Below are 16103 nucleotides of genomic sequence, written 5' to 3'. Positions count from 1 at the left end.
GAGTTGACCATTATCTAGCATTCTGTTCTATATTTTTTTCCTTTTCCTTTCTTCTCTTTCCGTTCTACATTCCCAATTTTATTTCTTTATACCACTACAAAAAATCATTTAATTTATGACAAAATAAATTCTTCACAGATTACTAAAAAAACATCATAAAACATCTATGACGATTTCGGATAACGTCATGAATTGAGCATCACAGATTAAATCAAGTAACGTTTTTTCTGTAATCGTCACAGATTGGCACGATCTATGACGTTTCTAAACTGTCACAAAACGACCCGAAACCCACTTAACCCAACCCAAGCCCAATGTCTATCCCAATGTCTATGCAACCCAAGCCCAATGTCTATCCCAATGTCTATGACAAATAAACGTCCCGGCGTGGCATCCGATGTGGTGGCCAATGTAAATGCTGACATGGCAGCTGACATGACGCCGGACGTGGCTTTTTTTTTGGCTGCTGACGTGGCATTTTTTTTAGCTACTAATATGACAATTTCTTTTTTGTTTGCTGACATGGACAATGACGTCACCAACTCACCGTTACAACCCATTTTATTAATGGGCCAGTATCAGAAGCAGGCCATTAATTTAGCACAAACATTTTCCAGCCCACTGAATTCAACCAAAATTAGACTTTCAGACCATTTCCAAAATTACCATTGCAACCCAAAACAATATACAAAGCTTATTTTTAAAGAATATACAGTATCAATCATCCAATACTCAAGCCTACTGTATCGATCATAACAATATAAAGGCTATTTCAACAAAAATAGACAAATACATGAGTTCATCTTATGATCCGAACAAGTAGACAAATTATATCATTGTTCTGACACATGCAATGGTCCTCCTTTTGTCATGTCCACATGCATCCAATGAATCTTCTCGTCAATAAGCTGTAACAACAAAAATATATGCATAAGAACCAATCTAGTAGCTGTTGTGAAATCTTAACATTGGAGGCATTTACTCAAACATAATGCATGCAAAAATGGCTACTGTTCTACCAAATCACTACAGATTATTGTTCTACCAAAATGGCTATGTTCTACTAAAGCTCTACAGATTATTGTTCTACCAAAACACCGTACAAACATGTAGAATGAAATAGTAAGAAGACTAAAAGCAATCTGATAATGTCCAAGTTAGTTGTAACTTGTAAACTTGTTCTACACATCAAGAAATTAATTGATCAAACTTAGTTTGGCTCTGCACATTTTGAACAAGCAACACAGGAAGCAATCTCAAACTGAGCATAGTACAGACTAGTAATTTTCAAATTGGATTAAATCTATAGGTGAGTCTTTGTCAAAAGAAAATATATAGTGCGAGGTTTGGATTATATTGCAATTTAGGACAGCAATCATAGTTCAAAAAGGGCAATGTCATCTAATTACAAGGCAGATTGAAGATATAAACGCAGTTACCTCTCTAGGATTTGCATCACTCACCATATCAATCAGCCTGTCCACTTCAATGGTCTTCATAAGGGATTCTTCAGGAACTTTATCAGCTGCGCATATAAGTACAAACACAGCTGTAGTAGTAATCAATACCTGTACAAATCGGAAACACATAAGGCTATATCCTCAGTGGACTTGATGCTAACTGAAAGAAGAGAGACAACTTTTGATATAAGTATCACTACTACTATCATTTAGCAGAGACAATGCAGGCAAAAGGACATGCTAAAAAAGTTCATGCAATAGACATTCAGAGCTGAACAGATGCATGTAGCAAAAGAGATCCCTACATTATTTTTGATGCATGTAGCAAATAGATCAACTATATTATCCTAATAGTATTCTAGTAACAGAAGCAATCCGGGGCAGTTGTCGTCTTTCATAAATCATAAGTCAGAAGTAACAACCAATTATTCACTCAATAGGCAAGTGCATAGCTATCAGATATCTCTTGTACATTACACAGGCACATTATTCAATCAACAGGCAATGACAAAGTGAAGAGCATTCATGACATTAGACTGATACTAAGATCAGTTCAGATAAGTTTATTTACTTGTCTCATGGATGTCTTGAGAACAACACATTTCCCTTTCCTTTGTGAGTCCAAGTCAATATTAGCACCATCCTCTTCGGCCTCGTCCTCAGAGTTCATTTCCAAAATCTGAAACAGTTGAGAAAATATATAGGCTGCACACGGAAAACATAGGCTGAAAACTCACTGATTTGGTATAGGACAAGCAGCTAGAACATTTCCTCCAAGCACAAGCAGGCAAGCAACTCACTGATTTGGTATTCTTGTATGATTATAGTAGTCAGAATTATTAGTTTTGATTCATCGGACAAACAAGCAAACCAAAATTGGCTTTGACTAGAATAACCATGACACTGTGAAAGCTTGCTACCGTTTAGTTACTGATACACCAAAAGTAAAGAAAGATCAGAGTCAGAGATGAGAGCATCAGCAATGAGTAGTGAGATGAATAACTTCCTCTTCCTAGAAGCTAGAGATATTTTAGTGTTTCTAGCAGAGGAGACAAAAAAAATGCAACATCGAGCATCAGACATGAAAAGGCTTTGGCAGGTATGTTTGTAGAGTAGATGACTTTAGAAAAAATTACTCCTCACTGCAATCCGTGAATAGGATAAGACACTGTTACCCAAAGATGCAATTATCAGTCAGAGAAAACGTTATTGCTCTAAGATCTGATTTACTAATTTAAAAGAACTAAACTAATATGAAACATTTTAACTGGAATCACAATTGTAGTAGCTCTAATTATTCTCTATGTTTTTTCCAAAAGAATGAATGCACAAGTACTATGAGAAACCTCATGGCCAACTCCACGTTGGTGGCACTGAGCAGCCGCCGCACCACGAGGGCTCGATGTAGAGGCACAGGCACTAGGCGGCCCTCGATCTTGCGCTTGGGAGTTGGGGAGCAGCGTGTGGATTTGACGAGCAGCAGCAGGTGGATCTGAGGAGGGGCGAGGTTGGCGGCTTGGAGCAAGCGACGATAGCGTCCCTCACAGTGTTGTCCCGCAGCGGGGCGCTGCCGACCTCCAGCACGCGGAGCCGCTCCATCTGGTCCCATGCCGGCGCGGCCATGAGCAACATCCTGTTGTGGCGCCTGCTCCAACCCGGCAGCCGCGACCTTCGGTGCTGCTCCAGTCCGCCTGCCGCAGCCTCCGGCACCTGCTCCAGCCCGGCACCGCGACCTCCGGCGTCTGCTCCAACCCGGCCGCCGCGGCACGGGTGCTGACGGAGGGGAGGAATGGGCGGAGGAGGAGATTGCGCGGCGGCAGGATGGCGGCCAAGGGGTCGTGCCCGCCGCGGCGGGATGGTGGCGGAGGCGTCGTGTCCGACGCGGCTGTCGGCGAAGGAGGAGGAGATGAGGGCACGGCGGAGGAGGGCATGGGGGTGCGGCGGAGGAGGAGGAGATGGGGGTGAGGCGGCTGTGGAGTTGAGGAGATGCGGATGAGATCTGAGGCCTAGGGTTTTTGCGGGATTTGAGGCCTCCGAGTGGTATGGGTGAGTTAGGGGTGTTTTGGAACAGGGAATTAAAAAAGTCAAGGGATATTTTAGTATTTAGAAGTATTAAATAAATATTAATTATAAATCTAACTGCAGAATTCTGGGGCTAAACTGCGAGACGAATTTAATAAGATATTTTAATCCATGATTAGCGAATGGTTACTGTAGCATCAATGTACCAAATTATGAATTAATTAGTATCATTAGATTCGTCTCGCGAAAAAGCACTCAGCTGTCAAAAAACATTTATAAACAGATTTTATTTAATATTATAAAATAGTAAGATTTCTTTTAATGTGATATGGATTTCTGAAAAAAGTTTGGAACCAAACAGGCCTAAACAATTACCAAGCTATTCTTCTAAAGTTGGCTGGTTCAGACAGCAAGCGGGAGTAGCATCGTAATTTGGCTATGAATTTTTTTGGCTGCCGCACTCTGGACTGAAAGGAGTAGGCGGCAGGAGGCAAAACTGAAATTCAGCCAACACGCAAATGAAGCCCTTGTGAATTGAAGTTTTTTTTCTAAACAATAAATTAAGACAACATTTAAAGTAATTTGCAAATAATAAATTATCACGAGTATGCGAATTCTTTTTCCCATGTAATAAATAAGGAGCCCAATCGTGAACTAGTAATTTCATCAAGAACTTTTTAACCAAATTTGATATTTTCTATCATTTAAATGTATTGTTTTGTGTTTTTTATTTGAATTTGAACTATGCGTGCTTCCAACAAGATTTGAAAAATTGAACAAAAATTATATTTAAGCTGCTATGTTCTGTTGTAAACCATGTCCAAGGGATAGGAGAAAAATTCTATTGCCTAGTAGGGATATTTCAAAATTCTTACTCCAAAGTGCCACGCATAATAATCATCATAATATGTAAATGTGATAAGAAAATGGTATAAATTGATGTTGCAGCATATTTTTGGTTCATAAGTTTGCCAAAAAAAATAAAATGACTTGGATAAAGGGGTACACATTGCTCATAAATGGATACATCTCTCACATAGTTTCTTACAACTCAACTCAAATTTTGAGATTTAAGTAGCACATAACATTTTCGAACTTGTATGAACTTCAAATTTGGATATGACCTTATGTTAAGCATAACATTATACAATATGAAGTTATATTACCAATTGTTATGCAAAAATATATGTTTCTATTCTATTCGAAAGTGGGAGAAATGCAGTCATATAAATTCGATTCATAATTTCACAATAAAAACATAAGAAAATACTATTAAATGAAAGATCGTGATTTTATAAAAAGTTAGAAAAAAGAATCGACAAATTTAAAGTTAATATGACTGAGAAATACAAGTTTCAAGTTTATATTACGGATTTAAAAAAGAAAATATGAAGCATACAACAACCTCGTCGCGCCATGTGTCCCCGTTCATCGTGCGACCATCCGGGTGGTGCCTGGTTGTCGTCTTTCATAATAGTATATTATCCTAATAGTATTCTAGTAACAGAAGCAATCCGGGGCAGTTGTCGTCTTTCATAAGTCAGAAGTAACAACCAATTATTCACTCAATAGGCAAAGTGCATAGCTATCAGATATCTCTTGTACATGACACATGCACATTATTCAATCAACAGGCAATGACAAAGTGAAGAGCATTCATGACATTAGACTGATACTAAGATCAGTTCAGATAAGCTTATTTACTTGTCTCATGGATGTCTTGAGAACAGCACATTTCCCTTTCCTTTGTGAGTCCAAGTCAATATTAGCACCATTCTCTTCGGCCTCGTCCTCAGAGTTCATTTCCAAAATCTGAAACAGTTGAGAAAATATATAGGCTGCACACGAAAAACATAGGCTGAAAACTCACTGATTTGGTATAGGACAAGCAGCTAGAACATTTCCTCCAAGCACAAGCAGGCAAGCAACTCACTGATTTGGTATTCTTGTATGATTATAGTAATCAGAATTATTAGTTTTGATTCGTCGGACAAACAAGCAAACCAAAATTGGCTTTGACTAGAATAACCATGACACTGTGAAAGCTTGCTACCGTTTAGTTACTGATACACCAAAAGTAAAGAAAGATCAGAGTCAGAGATGAGAGCATCAGCAATGAGTAGTGAGATGAATAACTTCCTCTTCCTAGAAGCTAGAGATATTTTAGTGTTTCTAGCAGAGGAGACAAAAAAAATGCAACATCGAGCATCAGACATGAAAAGGCTTTGGCAGGTATGTTTGTAGAGTAGATGACTTTAGAAAAAATTACTCCTCACTGCAATCCGTGAATAGGATAAGACACTGTTACCCAAAGATGCAATTATCAGTCAGAGAAAACGTTATTGCTCTAAGATCTGATTTACTAATTTAAAAGAACTAAACTAATATGAAACATTTTAACTGGAATCACAATTGTAGTAGCTCTAATTATTCTCTATGTTTTTTCCAGAAGAATGAATGCACAAGTACTATGAGAAACCTCATGGCCAACTCCACGTTGGTGGCACTGAGCAGCCGCCGCACCACGAGGGCTCGATGTAGAGGCACAGGCACTAGGCGGCCCTCGATCTTGCGCTTGGGAGTTGGGGAGCAGCGTGTGGATTTGACGAGCAGCAGCAGGTGGATCTGAGGAGGGGCGAGGTTGGCGGCTTGGAGCAAGCGACGATAGCGTCCCTCACAGTGTTGTCCCGCAGCGGGGCGCTGCCGACCTCCAGCACGCGGAGCCGCTCCATCTGGTCCCATGCCGGCGCGGCCATGAGCAACATCCTGTTGTGGCGCCTGCTCCAACCCGGCAGCCGCGACCTTCGGTGCTGCTCCAGTCCGCCTGCCGCAGCCTCCGGCACCTGCTCCAGCCCGGCACCGCGACCTCCGGCGTCTGCTCCAACCCGGCCGCCGCGGCACGGGTGCTGACGGAGGGGAGGAATGGGCGGAGGAGGAGATTGCGCGGCGGCAGGATGGCGGCCAAGGGGTCGTGCCCGCCGCGGCGAGATGGTGGCGGAGGCGTCGTGTCCGACGCGGCTGTCGGCGAAGGAGGAGGAGATGAGGGCACGGCGGAGGAGGGCATGGGGGTGCGGCGGAGGAGGAGGAGATGGGGGTGAGGCGGCTGTGGAGTTGAGGAGATGCGGATGAGATCTGAGGCCTAGGGTTTTTGCGGGATTTGAGGCCTCCGAGTGGTATGGGTGAGTTAGGGGTGTTTTGGAACAGGGACTTAAAATAGTCAAGGGATATTTTAGTATTTAGAAGTATTAAATAAATATTAATTATAAATCTAACTGGAGAATTCTGGGGCTAAACTGCGAGACAAATTTAATAAGATATTTTAATCCATGATTAGCGAATGGTTACTGTAGCATCAATGTACCAAATTACGAATTAATTAGTATCATTAGATTCGTCTCGCGAAAAAGCACTCAGCTGTCAAAAAACATTTATAAACAGATTTTATTTAATATTATAAAATAGTAAGATTTCTTTTGATGTGATATGGATTTCTGAAAAAAGTTTGGAACCAAACAGGCCTAAACAATTACCAAGCTATTCTTCTAAAGTTGGCTGGTTCAGACAGCAAGCGGGAGTAGCATCGTAATTTGGCTATGAATTTTTTTGGCTGCCGCACTCTGGACTGAAAGGAGTAGGCGGCAGGAGGCAAAACTGAAATTCAGCCAACACGCAAATGAAGCCCTTGTGAATTGAAGTTTTTTTTCTAAACAATAAATTAAGACAACATTTAAAGTAATTTGCAAATAATAAATTATCACGAGTATGCGAATTCTTTTTCCCATGTAATAAATAAGGAGCCCAATCGTGAACTAGTAATTTCATCAAGAACTTTTTAACCAAATTTGATATTTTCTATCATTTAAATGTATTGTTTTGTGTTTTTTATTTGAATTTGAACTATGCGTGCTTCCAACAAGATTTGAAAAATTGAACAAAAATTATATTTAAGCTGCTATGTTCTGTTGTAAACCATGTCCAAGGGATAGGAGAAAAATTCTATTGCCTAGTAGGGATATTTCAAAATTCTTACTCCAAAGTGCCACGCATAATAATCATCATAATATGTAAATGTGATAAGAAAATGGTATAAATTGATGTTGCAGCATATTTTTGGTTCATAAGTTTGCCAAAAAAAATAAAATGACTTGGATAAAGGGGTACACATTGCTCATAAATGGATACATCTCTCACATAGTTTCTTACAACTCAACTCAAATTTTGAGATTTAAGTAGCACATAACATTTTCGAACTTGTATGAACTTCAAATTTGGATATGACCTTATGTTAAGCATAACATTATACAATATGAAGTTATATTACCAATTGTTATGCAAAAATATATGTTTCTATTCTATTCGAAAGTGGGAGAAATGCAGTCATATAAATTCGATTCATAATTTCACAATAAAAACATAAGAAAATACTATTAAATGAAAGATCGTGATTTTATAAAAAGTTAGAAAAAAGAATCGACAAATTTAAAGTTAATATGACTGAGAAATACAAGTTTCAAGTTTATATTACGGATTTAAAAAAGAAAATATGAAGCATACAACAACCTCGTCGCGCCATGTGTCCCCGTTCATCGTGCGACCATCCGGGTGGTGCCTGGTTGTCGTCTTTCATAATAGTATATTATCCTAATAGTATTCTAGTAACAGAAGCAATCCGGGGCAGTTGTCGTCTTTCATAAGTCAGAAGTAACAACCAATTATTCACTCAATAGGCAAAGTGCATAGCTATCAGATATCTCTTGTACATGACACATGCACATTATTCAATCAACAGGCAATGACAAAGTGAAGAGCATTCATGACATTAGACTGATACTAAGATCAGTTCAGATAAGCTTATTTACTTGTCTCATGGATGTCTTGAGAACAGCACATTTCCCTTTCCTTTGTGAGTCCAAGTCAATATTAGCACCATTCTCTTCGGCCTCGTCCTCAGAGTTCATTTCCAAAATCTGAAACAGTTGAGAAAATATATAGGCTGCACACGAAAAACATAGGCTGAAAACTCACTGATTTGGTATAGGACAAGCAGCTAGAACATTTCCTCCAAGCACAAGCAGGCAAGCAACTCACTGATTTGGTATTCTTGTATGATTATAGTAATCAGAATTATTAGTTTTGATTCGTCGGACAAACAAGCAAACCAAAATTGGCTTTGACTAGAATAACCATGACACTGTGAAAGCTTGCTACCGTTTAGTTACTGATACACCAAAAGTAAAGAAAGATCAGAGTCAGAGATGAGAGCATCAGCAATGAGTAGTGAGATGAATAACTTCCTCTTCCTAGAAGCTAGAGATATTTTAGTGTTTCTAGCAGAGGAGACAAAAAAAATGCAACATCGAGCATCAGACATGAAAAGGCTTTGGCAGGTATGTTTGTAGAGTAGATGACTTTAGAAAAAATTACTCCTCACTGCAATCCGTGAATAGGATAAGACACTGTTACCCAAAGATGCAATTATCAGTCAGAGAAAACGTTATTGCTCTAAGATCTGATTTACTAATTTAAAAGAACTAAACTAATATGAAACATTTTAACTGGAATCACAATTGTAGTAGCTCTAATTATTCTCTATGTTTTTTCCAGAAGAATGAATGCACAAGTACTATGAGAAACCTCATGGCCAACTCCACGTTGGTGGCACTGAGCAGCCGCCGCACCACGAGGGCTCGATGTAGAGGCACAGGCACTAGGCGGCCCTCGATCTTGCGCTTGGGAGTTGGGGAGCAGCGTGTGGATTTGACGAGCAGCAGCAGGTGGATCTGAGGAGGGGCGAGGTTGGCGGCTTGGAGCAAGCGACGATAGCGTCCCTCACAGTGTTGTCCCGCAGCGGGGCGCTGCCGACCTCCAGCACGCGGAGCCGCTCCATCTGGTCCCATGCCGGCGCGGCCATGAGCAACATCCTGTTGTGGCGCCTGCTCCAACCCGGCAGCCGCGACCTTCGGTGCTGCTCCAGTCCGCCTGCCGCAGCCTCCGGCACCTGCTCCAGCCCGGCACCGCGACCTCCGGCGTCTGCTCCAACCCGGCCGCCGCGGCACGGGTGCTGACGGAGGGGAGGAATGGGAGGAGGAGGAGATTGCGCGGCGGCAGGATGGCGGCCAAGGGGTCGTGCCCGCCGCGGCGGGATGGTGGCGGAGGCGTCGTGTCCGACGCGGCTGTCGGCGAAGGAGGAGGAGATGAGGGCACGGCGGAGGAGGGCATGGGGGTGCGGCGGAGGAGGAGGAGATGGGGGTGAGGCGGCTGTGGAGTTGAGGAGATGCGGATGAGATCTGAGGCCTAGGGTTTTTGCGGGATTTGAGGCCTCCGAGTGGTATGGGTGAGTTAGGGGTGTTTTGGAACAGGGACTTAAAATAGTCAAGGGATATTTTAGTATTTAGAAGTATTAAATAAATATTAATTATAAATCTAACTGGAGAATTCTGGGGCTAAACTGCGAGACGAATTTAATAAGATATTTTAATCCATGATTAGCGAATGGTTACTGTAGCATCAATGTACCAAATTACGAATTAATTAGTATCATTAGATTCGTCTCGCGAAAAAGCACTCAGCTGTCAAAAAACATTTATAAACAGATTTTATTTAATATTATAAAATAGTAAGATTTCTTTTGATGTGATATGGATTTCTGAAAAAAGTTTGGAACCAAACAGGCCTAAACAATTACCAAGCTATTCTTCTAAAGTTGGCTGGTTCAGACAGCAAGCGGGAGTAGCATCGTAATTTGGCTATGAATTTTTTTGGCTGCCGCACTCTGGACTGAAAGGAGTAGGCGGCAGGAGGCAAAACTGAAATTCAGCCAACACGCAAATGAAGCCCTTGTGAATTGAAGTTTTTTTTCTAAACAATAAATTAAGACAACATTTAAAGTAATTTGCAAATAATAAATTATCACGAGTATGCGAATTCTTTTTCCCATGTAATAAATAAGGAGCCCAATCGTGAACTAGTAATTTCATCAAGAACTTTTTAACCAAATTTGATATTTTCTATCATTTAAATGTATTGTTTTGTGTTTTTTATTTGAATTTGAACTATGCGTGCTTCCAACAAGATTTGAAAAATTGAACAAAAATTATATTTAAGCTGCTATGTTCTGTTGTAAACCATGTCCAAGGGATAGGAGAAAAATTCTATTGCCTAGTAGGGATATTTCAAAATTCTTACTCCAAAGTGCCACGCATAATAATCATCATAATATGTAAATGTGATAAGAAAATGGTATAAATTGATGTTGCAGCATATTTTTGGTTCATAAGTTTGCCAAAAAAAATAAAATGACTTGGATAAAGGGGTACACATTGCTCATAAATGGATACATCTCTCACATAGTTTCTTACAACTCAACTCAAATTTTGAGATTTAAGTAGCACATAACATTTTCGAACTTGTATGAACTTCAAATTTGGATATGACCTTATGTTAAGCATAACATTATACAATATGAAGTTATATTACCAATTGTTATGCAAAAATATATGTTTCTATTCTATTCGAAAGTGGGAGAAATGCAGTCATATAAATTCGATTCATAATTTCACAATAAAAACATAAGAAAATACTATTAAATGAAAGATCGTGATTTTATAAAAAGTTAGAAAAAAGAATCGACAAATTTAAAGTTAATATGACTGAGAAATACAAGTTTCAAGTTTATATTACGGATTTAAAAAAGAAAATATGAAGCATACAACAACCTCGTCGCGCCATGTGTCCCCGTTCATCGTGCGACCATCCGGGTGGTGCCTGGTTGCCGTCTTTCATAATAGTATATTATCCTAATAGTATTCTAGTAACAGAAGCAATCCGGGGCAGTTGTCGTCTTTCATAAGTCAGAAGTAACAACCAATTATTCACTCAATAGGCAAAGTGCATAGCTATCAGATATCTCTTGTACATGACACATGCACATTATTCAATCAACAGGCAATGACAAAGTGAAGAGCATTCATGACATTAGACTGATACTAAGATCAGTTCAGATAAGCTTATTTACTTGTCTCATGGATGTCTTGAGAACAGCACATTTCCCTTTCCTTTGTGAGTCCAAGTCAATATTAGCACCATTCTCTTCGGCCTCGTCCTCAGAGTTCATTTCCAAAATCTGAAACAGTTGAGAAAATATATAGGCTGCACACGAAAAACATAGGCTGAAAACTCACTGATTTGGTATAGGACAAGCAGCTAGAACATTTCCTCCAAGCACAAGCAGGCAAGCAACTCACTGATTTGGTATTCTTGTATGATTATAGTAATCAGAATTATTAGTTTTGATTCATCGGACAAACAAGCAAACCAAAATTGGCTTTGACTAGAATAACCATGACACTGTGAAAGCTTGCTACCGTTTAGTTACTGATACACCAAAAGTAAAGAAAGATCAGAGTCAGAGATGAGAGCATCAGCAATGAGTAGTGAGATGAATAACTTCCTCTTCCTAGAAGCTAGAGATATTTTAGTGTTTCTAGCAGAGGAGACAAAAAAAAATGCAACATCGAGCATCAGACATGAAAAAGCTTTGGCAGGTATGTTTGTAGAATAGATGACTTTAGAAAAAATTACTCCTCACTGCAATCCGTGAATAGGATAAGACACTGTTACCCAAAGATGCAATTATCAGTCAGAGAAAACGTTATTGCTCTAAGATCTGATGTACTAATTTAAAAGAACTAAACTAATATGAAACATTTTAACTGGAATCACAATTGTAGTAGCTCTAATTATTCTCTATGTTTTTTCCAGAAGAATGAATGCACAAGTACTATGAGAAATCTCATATTTTTGGTGCGCCTCGATTTTTCTAAAGCGCGGAAAAAAGGCAAAAAAATTGTTCTAACATTCTAACCGCGGCCAACAGGGTCATAAGTAGGGGCACAACCATTTAGCTACCTGCGTACAAACATTCTAAACATTCTTCATTTGTATAAGACTTTACTTATAAGAATAATGCTCCACAACACTTACAAGAAATAGCTTACAAGAAAATTTCAATTATCTTCTAGGGACAATTCAAACTTCTTTCTCTAAAGTATCACATAGTAGTAATTAACATACAAACAAATACCATTAAATGGAAGATCACGAATAGAAAAATTTAGAGAAAAGAAGCATCAAATTTGAAGTTCGTATAAGGAATAAATTCTAATTTTATATTTTAAATTTGAAGTGAAAAGTTAAATATTTTGAAATAAATTATCTGTTCTTCAAATTTTAGCTGGGCTCGGACAGAGTAGCGCGCGGCGCGGCCAGGCGCTCGGCAGCCCAGCGGCAGACTGGCTCGGAGCTCCCAGCCCAGCTAGCAGGGCACGTGGGTCTTGTTTGGATGCGCGCTAGAATCCTAGCGCTAGAAGAGAATCTTTCCCGCATGAAGGACTGAATAAAGTCTATTTGCAAAAACCTTTTTAGAGATGGGTGAAACTTTTCGCGACGAATCTAATGACGGTAATTAATCGATGATTTGCTACAGTGATGCTACAGTAACCATACTCTAAACGTGCGGTTAAAGACATTATTAGATTCTTCAAGGTCACTAGCGCGGGGGTTCTGGAGTTGGTTTTGTAAACTGATTTTGTTTGATACCGTAATAAATAGTCAAAGTATTACTATTCACTGGCGCGCTACGAGACCAAATGGAGCCGTGGTAAAGGTGGACAGCAGGCTGACAGCACCTGTAGGCCAATCGGAGGACAACGGCCTGCTGCAAGAACGAGGTGGGCTCGGCCCAGCGCGGGACAAGAGTTGCTGCATGATTTATTTAAAATTAGATAACCAAATTTGGCACTGTTAAGGAGGTGGCTTGGTGTTTTGTTCATCTCAACTCGAACCCACAGGTGCATTGTTCGAATCCCCCTTGCTGCATCTTCTTGGATTATTTTTGGACCAAATGTAGGTTAATTAGAATATAAAAAAGTCATGGCTAAAGAGGACGGGATTACGGGAAGGCGGAACCAAAAGCACTAGCGCACTGTTGTGTCTCTGCGAGGAGCACCTCCGGGGCCATTTTTTTAAAGCCATACTTATAGTTAAACTAAAAAACATAATGCCAAGCTCAATGGTAAATTATATTTTTTGGATCTTTAAGACCAGATTTCGATTCTCATTTGTGTCAATATTTTTGCTTCTTTTTCAAATCCATGACAATTTCTAGGTTCATTCTATGACGTTTTCAGTGGTTTGTCACAGAAACAAGGCCCAAATTAGAACCCATATGGGCTATTTGCAAATCTATGATGAAGATTTATAAAATGTCATAGATTCTGTTTGTTTATGACGATTCTCGTAAACGTCATCGAAAATTCGTCACAGATTAAATGATTTCTTGTAGTGTACCTTTATATAACATCTTGTTTTAGCTCATGAACAATTATAAAATAAAATTTTCCAATGTAGAAATATTATTCTTCATATAAAATTGTTTATCTATGTGTGAATAATTTGTTTCCTACATTAAAATATTTGTTCACTTTTTAGATTAAATTATTCCGTAACGTTGACTCATTTGTTCGTGATATTTGTTTTTCATTATTTATCCTATACAATCAAATGTTTGTGATGCTTAATTTTTTGTCCGTAGTACATTACTGTTTTGTTGGTCATGATTAATTCGTGTTGTCAAAATATTTGTTCGTAGTCCAAAATTAATCATTCAGTATAAAAGAATATTTTTTTAAAAAAATTCAAACAAATATATGCCAGTGTGGTCTTATTTTATAAATCTATCGTTGCAAGAAACTTAATAGTGCAATCGAAAAAAATTTGATTCTCAGTTTAGAATCTATAACCTTTTTTTATTTGTACTTGTATGCATACATGATTATATCATTAATTCAGTCCTTACTTTGCATGCAGATATGCAATCTCTCTCCAATATAAAAGCAGAATTAGTTAATTGGGTACAAATTGATCCAATTAACTTTGATGTTGAGCTCCAATCCTTAAGACGATAGGGACGAATTCGATCGCTTCTAGCGAAGTGGCGATGAGCAACTCTAGTAGGGAGAGCAAATGGGCTGCCATATGATGATTTAATTGGTGGACGTCAAAAATCAATCTCCAACAGGGGAATAAGACTGCCATTTTGGTAGACCTTCCAAATTTCTCCTCCACCCCCAATTTGGTAGCTCTCTATTTGGGCTGCCAACTGTGTGGGTCCCACCATTTTCCCTTTTCCTCTGTGCGGCCCGGTGTGGCGCCCGATCTGTGCATCGGAACCAGTCCTCGAAGGAGGGCATCAGCGACGGCGACGACTCGGCGCCGGCGTCGGAGAAGTCGGAGAAGGCAGGGGAAAATGACACGGACGAGGAAGGCGAGCAGCAGAAGCTTCACTTTGTAGCAGGAGCAGCTTCCCGTCATCGGCGCTGCCGGTGAGGCCGCCGGTGAGGTCGGCGCCGTCCTCCAGGCACATGAGGGAGAAGGAGCAGTCGGCCGAGCCGTCCTCCTCTGCCTCCCCAATTATCAGTTCATTGTCTCCACCACCCCTCGTTTCTTCTCACGCTGGAGCCATCTGAATCCGGCCGCCGGAAATAGAAGCTCGGAGGGGGTGGGAGCCGAGCAAGCAAGGCCGGCTCTAGGGGGTGGGCGGGAGGTGCGACCGCCGGGGGCCCATGGCTCTATGGGGCCCAAGATCATATATGTAACTAGTAGTATTAGTAGATATAATAAGTCTTTAATTGAAAACCTATTAGACCTAATCACCCGTCCAAGTGATCACTGACCAGGTCCAGCCCGTGACGTGAGGGTGAGGCTGTTTCGAGGCTTGCAGTTGCAGAGTAGCGACGCTTTGTTTTCAGCCGTCGCCGACTGCCACGAGACATGATCGCGACTTGAAAGTTGCCCTGCTGCCTTGCGTGTGCATCCCTACGAGTCGGAGGCAGGCTGCGATGAGCCGATGGATGATCTGCTGGTCTGCTTAGAGTGGAGGCCGGAGAGGAGTAGAGGACTAGAGGAGACGAAAGTGCGATCTGATTTTCTCCACATCATGCACGGCAAGCGACAACTGGCAAGACAGCAACGTGATCACAATAAGCAAAGCTATTGTTATTTTTTACACTATTGTTATATTTTAACTGAGATATACATATATTACAAAGTAATTTTATTATTCGTACTATATATTATTATTTTGACGCTAAAATTAATTTAACAGGTTCTTATTTTCTTTGTCGCTCAAGGCCCTTGAAATTATAGAGCCGGCCCTGCGAGCAAGTGGCTGTTGCTCGAGTTGAGCACCCTCTATTTAAGTCCTCTCTCTTTCACTGCTCCCTCACTCCAATCACTCGTCGACATTTTTTCCTTCTCAATGACCTCGAGGCGCTTGTTGTTCCAGCGCCGAGTGAGCATTTGCATTTTCTTGATAGAAAAGAAAATCTAGGCCGAACGGAATCTGACCAACAAAGCAACCCACGCGTGGACGCCGAGCGGGCGGCGAGGGCAGGGCAGCACGCTGGGCTCGGACGGGCAGGGGAAGGGAAAGAGAATATGACAGGTGGGGTCTGGTGGTTAGGTTAAAAAAATAAAAGCCTGTTTACTCAGTTCTACCGGAGTGAAGACTTATATTTGGGCAAGCAAAATTTAGAAATGAGCTTCTTGCTCGCCCAAATTTAG

The 16103-nt window shown here is 40.5% G+C and overlaps 1 protein-coding gene across 5 annotated transcripts; it reads right to left on the bottom strand.

Annotated features, from left to right (window-relative positions):
• Nucleotides 1-637: 637 nt before the first annotated feature.
• Nucleotides 638-12265, bottom strand: LOC120655540 (26S proteasome regulatory subunit 6A homolog). Of its 5 annotated transcripts, none has more exons than XM_039933399.1 (6): nucleotides 11497-12265; nucleotides 8342-8449; nucleotides 5187-5294; nucleotides 2032-2139; nucleotides 1440-1568; nucleotides 638-908 (listed from the first exon to the last, which is right to left on the bottom strand). In XM_039933399.1, the coding sequence occupies exons 1-6, from the start codon at nucleotides 11593-11595 to the stop codon at nucleotides 834-836; spliced, it is 627 nt and encodes a 208-aa protein (XP_039789333.1). In that variant the 5' UTR covers nucleotides 11596-12265; the 3' UTR covers nucleotides 638-833. The 5 variants fall into 5 exon arrangements, 4 of the variants coding, with proteins under 4 accessions (XP_039789333.1, XP_039789334.1, XP_039789336.1 ...); XM_039933400.1 differs by having other exon boundaries at nucleotides 1464-1568; XM_039933402.1 differs by lacking the exon at nucleotides 11497-12265 and adding an exon at nucleotides 9117-9801.
• Between the last annotated feature and the right edge of the window lie 3838 nt (nucleotides 12266-16103).

The sequence above is a fragment of the Panicum virgatum genome, chromosome 1N (genome assembly GCF_016808335.1).
Source record: "Panicum virgatum strain AP13 chromosome 1N, P.virgatum_v5, whole genome shotgun sequence".
Taxonomy (NCBI): domain Eukaryota; kingdom Viridiplantae; phylum Streptophyta; class Magnoliopsida; order Poales; family Poaceae; genus Panicum; species Panicum virgatum.
This window is presented reverse-complemented; position numbering and strand designations above follow the sequence as displayed.